Source organism: Sus scrofa, chromosome 16 (assembly GCF_054392235.1).
Source record: "Sus scrofa isolate SSC_HxYL_T2T_F1_AM1 chromosome 16, Sscrofa_HxYL_maternal_Yorkshire_Landrace_v2.0, whole genome shotgun sequence".
NCBI lineage: Eukaryota > Metazoa > Chordata > Mammalia > Artiodactyla > Suidae > Sus > Sus scrofa.
In genome coordinates this window covers 74,364,917-74,378,455 of record NC_139398.1, presented here as the reverse complement: position 1 = coordinate 74,378,455, position 13,539 = coordinate 74,364,917, and the positions used below count along the sequence as shown (strand labels likewise).

The window sequence follows — 13,539 nt, the reverse complement described above, 5'->3', positions numbered from 1 at the left end:
AAAATGTTATGGAATTTAAATTATTGTCAACTTTGTGTTTAAAATGACCATTGAACTCATATTATTGAACTTAAAAGAGAAAGATACAAGCTGATGGAACTGTCAGCTTGCTTCAGGTGGTGCCAAGACATACACATGGGCATCAGAATAACGACATGTGACAGGAGAGAGACATTTGGTTTTAAAGTTAAAAAAAACACAAAATTTTGTTTTTCTTCACTTTGAATCATATTTATCTTGACCACAAAACAAATTCTTAAAGCAAATTAAAATCTGATGCCAGCATTTTGCATATATATCTACAGAAACAGTTTACTTCAATTTCCAAATAGATATTTAAGATTTTTTCCTCTTCCCTTAAATGATGTCTTTAGGGAAGTAACTTAATTAGCATTCTGTTGGCTTCTTACTACTTTTTACAAAGTACCTAAATGTATTTGGAAAATATTTTTTAAACCTTTGGTGTGAAGCAGTGTCTTTTTTTCCCCATTTTCCCTCATTTTTCCTTTTTTCTTTCCTTTTTTTTTTTTTTTAATAATTCTGGAGTCTTTGGTAAAAGGAATAATACTATCTAACGACGAAATGCTATTATTAAAGAAAAAAAGTTCTTGTCTATGTACTGTCTGTAACATTTATTTCTGGAGCAGGTATGGATAATAAGCATTTTTGTATCCTGTAGTGCCATCGATATAAACTTCAACTCTTTGAAAATTGAAATTTAAGTTATGTCCTTTGGTTTCTTGAACTCTTACATATTAAAAAACTCTATCAAGTTATCAGGGATCATTTCTGCTTCTTCCAGTTGCCATTTCTAAGGCAATCTCTTGGCTGTTACCTTGATTACATAAACACTACAGTGTTTCCCATAGAGGTGACAAGGGAGTAAGTAACTGAGTGGGCAAAAGGGTATGTGTGTTTGAATGTCTGTGTGTGTGCGTGTATGAGTATATGTGTGTATATTTGTGTGTGTGTGTGTGAGATTGTGTGTATAGCAAATTGAAACCCTTCTGTCTGGGATCCCAAACCATTTATGTAAAAGGGTGTTTAAATTTCTCTGCTGGGGCACTGCAGTAACTGTGCTTAGTAAAAAATAAATAGAAATTAAGGGAAAAAAAGCTAAACCATTATTTGTAGCTATTGACTATTCATTTACAGCATGTTTAATTATTTACATAGTAACACATCAACTTAAGCCATAAACAGAATTAGCACGTTGCCTTACCATAAAATACAAATTAGAAGTTAAAAATATTTAAGAAATCTGTTTTAATATTTACACACACTCAGTGAAAGTTATGGTTGCTCACATTACATGGACTCTGTACACTTAGCAAAATGGTTATGGGTGCTACAGTTGAGAGTATTTGCCCTAACCAACATGGTGGGATTTAGGTTTTTTTTTTTTTTTTTCGTCCTCCTGGGAGGAATTTTTTAAAATCATTTTCTGTTTTCTTAAGACAGTTTTTGTTTTTAAATCACCAACAGACAATGTTATTGGTTTCTTTGAAAAAGAGAATAAATAGACAAGCAACGTGAAAACTAGTTAATTTCCATGTTCTGAGGTACAGTACTATTGTAGTGTCGAACTGTGCAGTGGTTCATAAGAACTGTAGGCATTGATTTGCTGATAGAGAAATGCTCAGTACCCTGTATTACTTGTTTTCAATATGTTGATTTGTTGGTTGCCAAATTTAAAATATTAATACACTTGTTTAATGAAGGAAATAAAACATATTAGCTTATTCCTTTTGTTTTCCAACATATGAATGCATATATATGTATGTTTTTATGGATCTATATATACACATATATACATGTAGATATGTTTTAAGACTTGTTTGTTGGCTGTCTGTTGCTGAGTATGAATTTAATCATAAAATTGGAACACAGTTACCTATAGAAAATGGAAATTGCCTTAGTTGCCAATTTAATGCAGGTCTTGCTTAAAACATGATTAATTTCCCCATTATGCATTCCACTGAACTTTCTCTATGCATTGTGCTTTTGACACATTTTTGTGTGTGTGTGTTCCTAATGCTAGAATGTAAAGTCTTTTGGTTCCTAAACCATTTTATTATTATTATTATTATTTTTTCACTTAGCACTGCTTTTGAAGAAATGAGAAAAGTCTAAATGGCACTGCTAAACTCTTTCCCCTGTTATTAAATTGCAGTAGAAAGAATTGTAACATTCCTTATGCAAACACATGATTATGTTGCATGAGTTTTCAATTCTGAAAATGCATTTCATACCTACTAGCAGTCATATACAATATATATATATACAGATTGAGATCAAAGATTTCATTTAGACTGTGCATTTAAGAGTTAGAATTTGCCTATGAATTTCACAAAGATGAAAAAACACCTTAATTGCTGGCTATCTGGCTGTTTTATAATCAAAAGGAAAAACTATACATATATGTATAAACTGATAGTAATACCATTTCAGAATTGCCAAAACACACTTGTGTGGTCCTTTAGTTTAACCACTAGATATCCAGCTGACTGGTCTTTTTGAAGACTAAAAGATCTAGCACCCCTCCCTGGCCCTCCCCTAATTTGGTATCTACAGTCCAATTCAACTTAACAAAAATGTAGTTTAAGAATAAAGTCTATGTCTACCATTATCTCTGGGCAGGATGAGTCTGTTTTTTTATCTACATGGTTATTGAATGCCAATATATGGATTTTGCTCTAGGGCTTCGGTTCCAAGGTCCCATCTTTCTCCTCTTCCCTAGATTTTTCTTATCACTACAAGCAGAACTGAATCCCTGGTCATATGCTTTTGAGGCTCATTGCTGCAAAGTTGCTTCTTTCCACTTTGATTTAGATTTATCTGTTGACTTCCCTGGACATCAAAATGTTGTTATAACTATCAATGACACTACCAGGGATTTTTATGGCTTTAATGATAATTGCAAGTAAGAGCCCACTTTTAGACTTGAGCTGAGTTATCTCTAGAAAAAACCTTTCCAGAATGGCATTTTAGAGTTGTGCACCTGAGTTATCAATATGCTTCTTCCTGATATACACCACTCGAACTTTAACCCCTGGCGACAAGGGGCAGGCACTTTTATTTGTGTGATGTCCCAAAATGATTGCCCAGGGGAAAGTGTGTCCCTGGAAAAACTTGAAGAATCTTTGCTCTGAGGCCACAGGAAGCATATTGGTTGGATTCTGCCTAAAGATCATATTCAGAGGTGTTCACATGTATAACAAAAATAAATAAATAAATAAGGGCCAGAGTTTCCTATGCTGGTGAAAAAAAAATATCCCATCTTGGGGTAAATTCAGAAAGCTGGATGCTAAATAACTTTTTTTTCCTCAAATAGTGGGAATAGAAGGGCAGCAGGACTCCATCCTATTCTAAGCTGCCGAATCATCAGGGGAAGAAAACATACATACCATTTTATCTATAGGCAAATACTGGCCTTTGTTGCTATGGACAATTAGGCATGTTAATCTGAAAAGAAGTGCTTGTTTTTAAAATAGAAAAATCATCTTCCAAAGAAAAAAATCAGTCAAATCAAACTTTAAGGAAAAATGAGCAATTCACTATTTTCTCCAAGAAAGGCAAAATATGAACCTCATACTGATAGAAATAAAATATAGCAGCTTATTCTCTTTCCTGTCCAACATACGAATGTGTGTGTCCAATTATTAGAGAAAGAAGCACAATGACATAATTTAAAAACTGAATTAAAAACCATGCTTCCTGCCTGCTAGATTAAAAACCATACATCCTGCCTGACCGATTATCAGTTACATAGTTTTTTATAGTATCAACTGAGGCTGATGATATTCATCCTGTTATTGTGACTTTCTTCCAATCCTATTTTCCATGACCTTTCATAGCTTCATTGGTTAGGCAGCTGGCAACATACGCAGTGAAAGCACCTTTATAAAATCAAACCCAACAAACTCATAAACTAACCCTATTTGTGCACAAAAATTTGAAGTACTGTTTGCTATGAAAGAGACAAAGGTGGACTTCACTGCACAGAAGGAAATACAGTTCTCTCAATCTCTTCAAAGCCTTACTTTGTCTCCTAAGAATACTATCAGAATTTCAGAAGCAAGAAAATTTGGGAAAGACCATTGATCCCCTAAAGAAATGAAAAAAAATCCTTCTTTTGGAATACTGTATTAAATTCACAAATAAATTTGCAGGAAAATGTTGTAGAGACAGCTGACACTGTGAGAAAAGCACCCTGTTTCCTAATTTTGTCTGTGCTTTACATTCATATATTGGAACACCTCCCAGTGTAACCTAAGATACTTCTAATTCCACTAACTTTTCTATTTGGGATTGTCTTTTGATTATATAAATCATAAAATCTTCTTTAGGTATGCTGTCAAAAGCTTGTGGGGTTGGAGGAAAAAAAAATCTTTCTCATTCTACCTTTTCCTACTGAACACAGTATATATGGACCAGAGACTATAAGGGGCTGATAAGGGTCATGCTGCTTGCTTTAATTTTGTCACAACAGTCATTTCTGGATTTTTTAACCCTGCTTTGGGTTATTAACTCTTATTTTAACCACCTCTGAAATAGCCTTTAAAAAAAAATTTCTTTGACAATGTTCAGAAGTTTCCTCATCTCTTAGTGTCAAAATGGAAGATGTCAGAGTCGATTCTCATGCTCAAGCAAATAGAGGCTGGCCAAATTTGTTTCCTGGGTCTCTGTCTTGACTTTCCCTAGCCTGTTCAAACTACATGAGAACCTTCTAGAATCCAGTGGGAATTAACCTCCTATGGCACCATTACGATCTTAAGAAGATGGGCATAGACCATCATCAGTAAGCATGTCTGCATGACACTGAAGATTGTGTTTCATAAGCACAGTGCCATCTCAAGAGCATGCCAACCTTAGGACTAAAGATGGGGGGTATCCGGACATGATCACTTCTCAGCGAAATGACTGATGATGCTACTGAGCCTTCTAGAATATCTTCTAAATTCTTCCCCTCTGTATAGGCTGCATACTAAGCAGATAAAATGGAATACTCAGACTCAGCTTTTGTACCCATCACTTACATTTTAACTGGAAAACCACTAGGACCCTAGTGTATTCATGACTTAGCAGAAGCAACCCAAACAGTATGAAATGGACCACAGGATAGGCCAGCAACTAAGGTATTTTAGCATCACTTTTATCCTGGATTGATGTTTTCCAAGTTCTACGTCAGGCTGTACAACTGGTTTGAGGAGGGATCTAGTCCTTGCTTCCCACAGGAGGCTATGGTTTAGTTCACATAATAAAGCCAATAGACGATGTTGAAGAAGGAAAAAACCACTGGGAAGAATATGCGGGACCACCGATCTATGGCATTCACATCAGTCAAGTCGGGGATGGTGATTTTCAGCTGGGAGGCACGTCTCCGCAGGCGGCTTTTCTTCTGTGCCACGTGCCGTTCCAGAGCATTTCGGCCAAAACTATGCCTGGGCAACCCGGCTTTCCGATACTGGATGCTGGAGGCATCATAGGCCAGCATTGTGCTCCTGGGGTCTCCAAGTCCCATCACAGCCTCAGACGTGGCCATTTCATTTTTTATCTCAAGAGTGCTCAGTAAAATATTCTCATGGGGGTCCATCTGCAAGGGGGAAGAATCAAACAAGACATTCAAAACAAGAAGCTTTTATTGGTATTTATTATTCATGGCACTATGATATGTAGGCATTTATCATAGTGCTTAAGAGATTTGGCTTTGCGATTACATGATCTAAATTTGAACTGTGGCTTTGCCGCTATAAACTATGTGAGTTTCAGTTTCTTCAGCTATTAGATGGTATAATAATCTGACCCAAGAGGATTGCTGTAATGATGCAATGATATAATACACTGGCACTAGTATCATTTTCATGACTTCTTAAAGAATACAGAAAAATGGAAGGTGTTACCCCCTTTAAAGAATTTATAGTCTTGATTACAAATATAAAAAAAAATTAAACTGAACTAGGTATTAAACAGTATTAAGGGACTGATTATTGAACTGTGCTCACAATAGCAGCCTAATTACAGATGGACTCATGTTAAACTAGGACTAAAAATGGAGGAAACATTTATTAAGTACTTGATACACCTGCCAGAAACATTTTTTATATAACTTCATTTAATTGATGCTTCTTATCAATATCAGTTACAAGATGTTACCTAAGTTTGCAGTATCAATATGAATAGGATAAAGGAAGAGTTTTGAACAATAAAAATGCAGGCAACATGAGACTTGCCAAAATGCAAGAGAATCTAGAATTACAAGGAACTTGAAAATAAAAGTTGAACAAACTGTAGTAGTGGAGGGGTGAGTGGGTGAGGAACTGACTTTCCAGGGAAGGGAAGCAGGCAGGCAGGACTCAAGACAGCCGAGTTACCTGTACTGAGTTGACTTCTGGGCTCATGGAATGGAATCAGGGTGGCTATGTAGACAGGGTGAAATAAAGGATGAGTACTAACATCATGATTTGCCCAGCCTAAATGATTATGTAATATTTGTGTTTTGTTAAGAAGGAAATATTTGTATACTTTATTTTTTAATTTTATTTATTTATTTTTTTGCTTTTTTTAGGGCCACACAGCATATGGGGGTTCCAGGCTAGGAGTCAAATCGGAGCTGTAGCTGCTGGACTATGCCACAGCAACGCAGGATCCAAGCTGCGTCTGTGACTTATACCACAGCTTATGGCAACACCAGGCCCTTAACCCACTGAGCAAGGCCAGGGATCGAACCTGAGTCCTCTTGGATGCTTGTCAGATTCATTTTAACCACTGAGCCACGACGGGAACTCCTATGTGCCTTATTTTTAAGAGGCCTCTATTGCTACAGATAATAAAACCTAATGGCAAAAAGCTATTATTAATAATAGAGTATATTTATTTTGGTGAAGACTCAGAATATAATTATTGCCAATAATTTTAAAAATATTTTATCAATTTTTCTATATCTTATTTTATTTCCAGTTTTATTGAGAAATAACTGACATACATCACTGTATAATTTCAGTGTACAAAGTGTGATGGTTTGATTTACATATATTGTGAAATGATTTCAATAGGTTAACATCTATCTTTTCATATAAATATAATAAAAAGAAAAAGAACAAAAGAAAAAAAGGGAAACGAAATTCATGATGAGAACTCTTAGGATTTACTCTTTTAACATCTTTATTTCATACAGCTGTAATAGCTCTATTCATAATGTTGTATATTACATTCCTAGTAATTCTTTATCTTAAAACATTTGTGCTTTTGACCACCTTCCTCCAATTTTCCCTTCATCCAAACTCTTTTTTTTTTGCTTTTTAGCGCTGCACCTGTATGCAGCACATGAAGGTTCCCAGGGTAGGTGTCAGATTGGAGCTACAGCCACCATCAGCCTATGCCACAGCTACAGCAACACAGGATCCAAGCCACATCTTTGACCTGCACCACAGGCTCACGGCAACACTGGATCCTCAATCCACTGAGCAAGACCAGGGATCAAACCCATAACCTCATAGTTATTAGTCGGATTCATTTCTGCTGCACCGAAATGGGAACGCCACCTCCGCTTTTGACAACCACCAGTCTGATCTCTTTTTCTAGGAGTTTTTTTTTGTTTTTTTGTTTTTTGTTTTTTTTTCCTTCAGATGCACAAATGAGATCATGCAGCATTTCTCTTTCTCTGACTTATTTCACTTAGCGTCATGACTTCAAAGTCCATCCATATTGTTGCAAATGGTAGGGTTTCCTCATTTTTATAACTGAATAATACTCCACACACAGTAGAATACTACACGCCGCATTTTCTTTATCCAATCCGATGAACATTTAGGTAGCTTTCATGCGTTGACTACTGTAAATAAAGCTTCTATGAACATGGGGGAGGAAGTGTGCAGGTATCTTAACTCAGCGTTTTGTTTCCTTTGGATATATTCCCAGAAATGTGATTGCTGGATTACATGGTAATTTTATTTTTGATTTTTTTGAAGAACGGCCATACTATTTTCCACAGTGGCTGCACCATTTCACTGAAAATGTTTTAAAGACTTGAACATAAGATCTGAAATCATGAAACATCTAGAAGAAAAATATAGGAGTAAATCTTGACATGGATCTTGGTAGCGATTTTTTGGATGTGACTCCTATTGCACAAGTAACAAAATAAAAAATAAACAAGTGGGACTACATCAAACCAAAAGAAACAAAACAGGAACAGAAACCACCAACAAAATGAAAAGTAAACTTATGGGATGGGAAAACATTTGCAAAACATATATCTGAAAAGGGGTTAATATCCAAAATATATAAAGAACACAATCAACTCCAAAAAAAAAAAAGGCAACCCAATTTAAAAGAGGCAAAGGAGGTTGTCAGACATTTCTCCAAAGAAAACATGTGAAAGGCCAACAGGTACAGGAATAAATGCTCAACATAGCTAATTGTTAGGGAAATGCAAATTTAAATCACAATGAGGTATGATCTCACTCTTGTTAGGAAGACCATCATCAAAAAGTTAAGAGGTAACAAATGCTGATGTGGACATGGAGAAAAGGGAACCTTTGTGCCCTGTTGTGTGGATTGTAAATTGGAACAGCCACTATAGAAAACAGGATGGAGGCTCTTCGAAAAATTAAAAACAGAATACCATACAATCTAGCAATTTCACTTCTGTGACTATATCTAAAATTTTTGTAATTATAAAACAAGGGAAAAATAGGTGCAAGGATAGGTGCAAATGTGGACGAAAAAAATATAACCAAATACTTAACTGGAAGACACAATGCTCTAAGCTTCATAAATTATGCATATATGAAGGCAAAAAAAAAAGTTGCTAAGATTATATACCAACAATTAGGTTTCAAATGTAGCTTAATGGCCCTATATTATAAATTCAACTCAGCAATCTTTTGAGAGGCATTCCCGTCCTGGCTCTGTGGTAACAAACCTGACTAGTACCCATGAACATGTGGATTTGATCTCTGGCCTCACTCAGTGGGTTAAAGATCTGGCATTGCCATGAGCTGTGGTGTAAGTTGCAGAGGAAGCTCAGATCTGGTGGTGTTGTGGGTGTGGCATGTGCCGACAGCAGCAGCTCTGATGGGACTCCTGGCCTGGGACTTCCATATGCTGCATGTGCAGCCCTAAAAAAGAAAAAAAAATCTTTTGAGAAATAGAAGCTATGAAATATGCTGGGACATGAAAATTGACCGATTAAACTCTGCCCTCTGATAAGACATTCTATTTACTTGGTTTATGGTAGGATTTTGCACAGGAGAAATATTAAACAAATATATTTTGGGCTTAATTTGAAAAGTATATAAGATTTGAAAATTAAATCTAGTAAATGTGGAAACACTTCTGTCAAGGAAGGGACAGTAGTAGCTTTAATGATGGGTTTAGTGATCCTATGGGATAAAATATATATTTGAAGGTCCTAAGTGCTAGTGCTTTGTAGAAACTATCTCACAACCATCCTTTGAAAAAGAATTCTTACAGGTGAGGGCAGTCATCAAATTTACCCAAAATATAGTTATTCAGTTGTGGAGCTGGAATTCAAACCTTTATCATTAGAGTATAAAACTTGGGGGAATGAGGTATAGCTTTCAAACACTCAAGGAAAGTGAAGCAGATGCAAGTGGGAAACTGATCATCGCTTGTTATTTCAGGTAGTCTGTTTATTTTCTGTTCTGAGGTATTAATTCTTAACTACCTAGGAAATAACTCTTCAGCAAAATTTCTTTGGCCACTACGCATGATGATATTTAGGAGTTGTTCCCCCCTAAGCTTGAAGACATTTGCTTTCCTGCTAAGCAATTGTAACGGCAAAGCAATATACACCAGACTAGACTGAGCTAAAAATATAAATCCATAGTAGGAGGGTTCCCTTTCTCTACATCCGCTCAAGCATTTGTTATGTGTAGACTTACTAATCATGGATGGCCTTTCTGACCAGTGTGCAGTGATACCTCATTGTAGCTTGATTTGTTTTTATCTAATAATTAGCGATATTGAGCATTTTTTTCATCTGTCTGTTGGCCACTTGTATGTCTTTGGAGAAATATCTGTTTAGGTCTTCTGCCCATTTTTCAGTTGGGTTGTTGGTTTTTTTGCTGTTGAGTTGTATAAGTTGCTGTTTGTATATTTTAGAGATTAAGCCCTTGTTGGTTGCATCCTTTGAAATTATTTTCTCCCATTCCATAGGTTGTCTTTTTTTTTTTTTTTAAGGTTTCCTTTGATGTGCAAAATTTTGTAAGTTTGATTAGGTCCCATTGGTTTATTTTTGTTTTTATTTATATTGCTTTAGGAGACTGACCTAAGAAAACATTTGTATGGTTGATGTCAGAGAATGTTTTGCTTATGTTCTCTTTCTAGGAGTTTTATGGTGTCTTATGTTTAAGTATTTAAAAACTATTTTGAGTTTATTTTTGTGCATGGTGTGAGGGTGTGGCTTAGTTTCACTGATTAACATGCAGCTGTACAGTTTTCCCAGCACCAGTTGCTGAAGAGACTTTTTCCCATTTAATAGTCCTGCATCCTTTGTTGAAGATTAATTGACCATAGGTGTCAGTTTGTTTCTGGGTTCTCTATTTTGTTCCATTGGTCTGTATGTCTGTTTTGGTATCAGTACCACACTGTCTTGATTACTGTAGCTTTGTAGTCTTGCCTGAAGTCTGGTAGAGTTATACGTGTTGCTTGGTTTGTGTTCCTCAGAATTGCTTTGGCAATTATGGGTCTCTTTTGGTTCCATATAAAATTTTGGATTGTTTGTTCTAGTTCTATGAAAAATGTCATGGGTAATTTTTTTTTTGGCCTATTTTTCTTTTTAGGGCCATACCCGTGGCATGTGGAGGTTCCCCGGCTAGGGATCGAATCAGAGCTGTAGCTGCTGGCGTCCACCACAGCCACAGTAACACAGGATCTGAGCCACATCACAGTTCATGGCACTGCTGGATCCTTAAACCACTGAGTGAGGCCAGGGATCGAACCTGCATCCTCATGGATGCTAGTCAGGTTTGTTAACTGCTGAGCCACAACAGGCATGGATAATTTGATAGGGATTGCATTAAATCTGTAGACTGCTTTGAGTACTATGGCCATTTTAATGATATTAATTATTCCAATCCAGGACCATGAAATATCTTTCCATTTTTTTGAGTCTTCTTTAATTTCCTTGATTAATGTTTTCTAGTTCTTAACACTTTCTAGTTCTTAATGTTTTATAGTTTTCAGCATACAAGTCTTTCACCTCCATGGTAAGTTTTATTCCTAAGTATTTTATTTTTTGGGGGGTGTGATTTTAAAAGGTATTGTATTTTTATATTACTTTTCTAATACTTCATTGTTATTATGCAGAAACACATCTTATTTCTGAATATTATCCTATATCCTGCTAGTTTGCTAAGTTCATTGATCAGTTCCAGGCGTTCTTGTGTGGAGTCCTTAGGGTTTTCTATAAACCCTCCTTCACTGTTGGTAGGAATATAAATTGGTATAGCCACTCTGGAAAAACAGTATGAAGGTACCTCAGAAAACTAAATATAGAACTACCATATAATCCCTCAATCCCACTCCTGGGCATATATCTGGACAAAATTTACATTGAAAAAGATACATGTGTCCCTATGTTCACTGCAGCACTATTCACAATAGTCGAGACATGTCAACAACCTAAATGTCCACCAGCAGATGAATGGATTAACAAGATGTTAATACCCTATGGAATACTACTCAGTCATAAAAAAGAACAAAATAATACCATTCGCAGCAACATGGTTGGAACTAGAGACTCTCATACCAAGTGAAGTAAGTCAGAAAGAGAAAGACAAGTACCATATGATGTCACTTATATCTGGAATATAATATATGGCAGAAATTAACATATCCACAGAAAAGGAACAAACTCATGGACATGGAGAAGAGACTTGGGGTTGTCAAGGAGGGGGAAGAAGTGGGATGGACTGGGAGTTGAGGGTTAGTAGATGCAAATTACTACATTTGGAGTGGATAAGCAATGAGATCCTGCTGTATAGCACAGGGAACTGTATCTAATCACTTGTGATGGAACATGATGGAGGATAATGTGAGAGAAAAGAATGTATATGTATATATATATATATGTATGTGTATATATATATATATGTATGTGTATGTGTATATGTGTATACACACACACACACATATATATATATAAAACTGGGTCACTTTGCTATATAGCAGAAATTGACAGAACACTGTAAATTAACTATAATAAAAATTTTTAAAAAATCCATAGTAACAATCATAGTCAAAATAATGTGAGCCGTGGACTACTATTAAGATAAACTTGCTCTAATTTGAGAACAAATGATCCTTGGATAATTTGTTTAATTTTAGTGGGTTTCTATTTCATTGTCTAGGAAATTCAAGATTTATTATATGAGATAATTACTGAAACCCTATTATTTATTTATTTTTTTCCCTCACAACTTAAAAATTGACTGCCACTGTGTACCTGGTGCTGCGTCATTGCTACAGTGGTGAGAAAGACAACATTGAGGCTGGTCTCCATGACACTCTCCAGAAAGATTACTGCATCTAGGGTCAAAAGACTGGCATTCTGGCTCCTTGATCTGCTATTTGTGACCTTGGAAAAATGATTTAATCTCTCTCTTCAACTGTGAGAATAGGGTTTGGGGAGAATAATTTAGAATATGTGGGAAGAACGTGGAAAACAAAAGCACCATGAAAAGTCGATCCTTATAACATACTGTGAGTGCAGTGGGATACATACAGGCTCCAGTAAGGTGGGAAAACAAGTCAAGTAGCTATGTCTAAAATAAAAGCATTTGTGTTGCCCTTACAATGTACCTGGAATAGATATGGGTGATGAACTTTTTGTAGGAAAACCCAATCATCTCAAAGCTACTGGAGATCTTCACAGGCTGAAGTGGGAGCCTGGTGGTGGTGGGTAAGGAGCATTGAACATCTGTATCCATTTATGAAGTGCTACTCATCAATGTTATATTACATTAGAATACTTCGACTTCAAAATACAACTGCTTGGATAGTATCAATTAAGGCCATTAATAAACCTGAATAAAAAATGTTTTTCCATAAAATTCTTACCCAAAATCATGAAGCTGTAGAGAGGGATAAATTATAACCATCTTCATTTCTAATTAATCTCCCAGTTACCAAAGACATGAAGGATTTTATGCAGGTAGTAGGTTATTAGGCTGCACATCAGAGTCAAGCCCTGAAATATTGCTCCCATTACCCTGTCTTGTCCTTCCTTGGAGGACTGGTTTTCTCCACAAGGTCTGCCTCATTTTTTTTTTCTTTTTTTTTGCATCTGCAAGTACTTGGCATGATGCCTGGCACATAGCAGATGCTCAAGAAATAAGTGCTGATTGGATGAAATTTGTGACACTCAGTAATTCAGTGTCTTCATGAGTCATCAATAAGATGTATTTAATTTGGTAACACCATTCTGAAGACTGGAACTGCATGAGACTACCCCCTGAGTTCCTTTCCTTCTCTAAGGCTTAAACCTCTATTTATATAGGTCCCTTGCTCTAG

General features: G+C 36.0%; 1 protein-coding gene across 2 annotated transcripts in view; it reads right to left on the bottom strand.

Annotated features, from left to right (window-relative positions):
• Nucleotides 1-1,127: 1,127 nt before the first annotated feature.
• The window catches only part of GABRB2 (gamma-aminobutyric acid type A receptor subunit beta2), a 253,025-nt gene continuing 240,613 nt past the window's right edge, over nt 1,128-13,539 (bottom strand). For both annotated transcript variants that reach the window (XM_021077085.2, XM_021077086.2), the window contains one exon: nt 1,128-5,596. In XM_021077085.2, the coding sequence (XP_020932744.1) occupies nt 5,249-5,596 (348 nt within the window). In that variant the 3' untranslated portion in view covers nt 1,128-5,248. The remainder of the gene's footprint in view (nt 5,597-13,539) is intronic.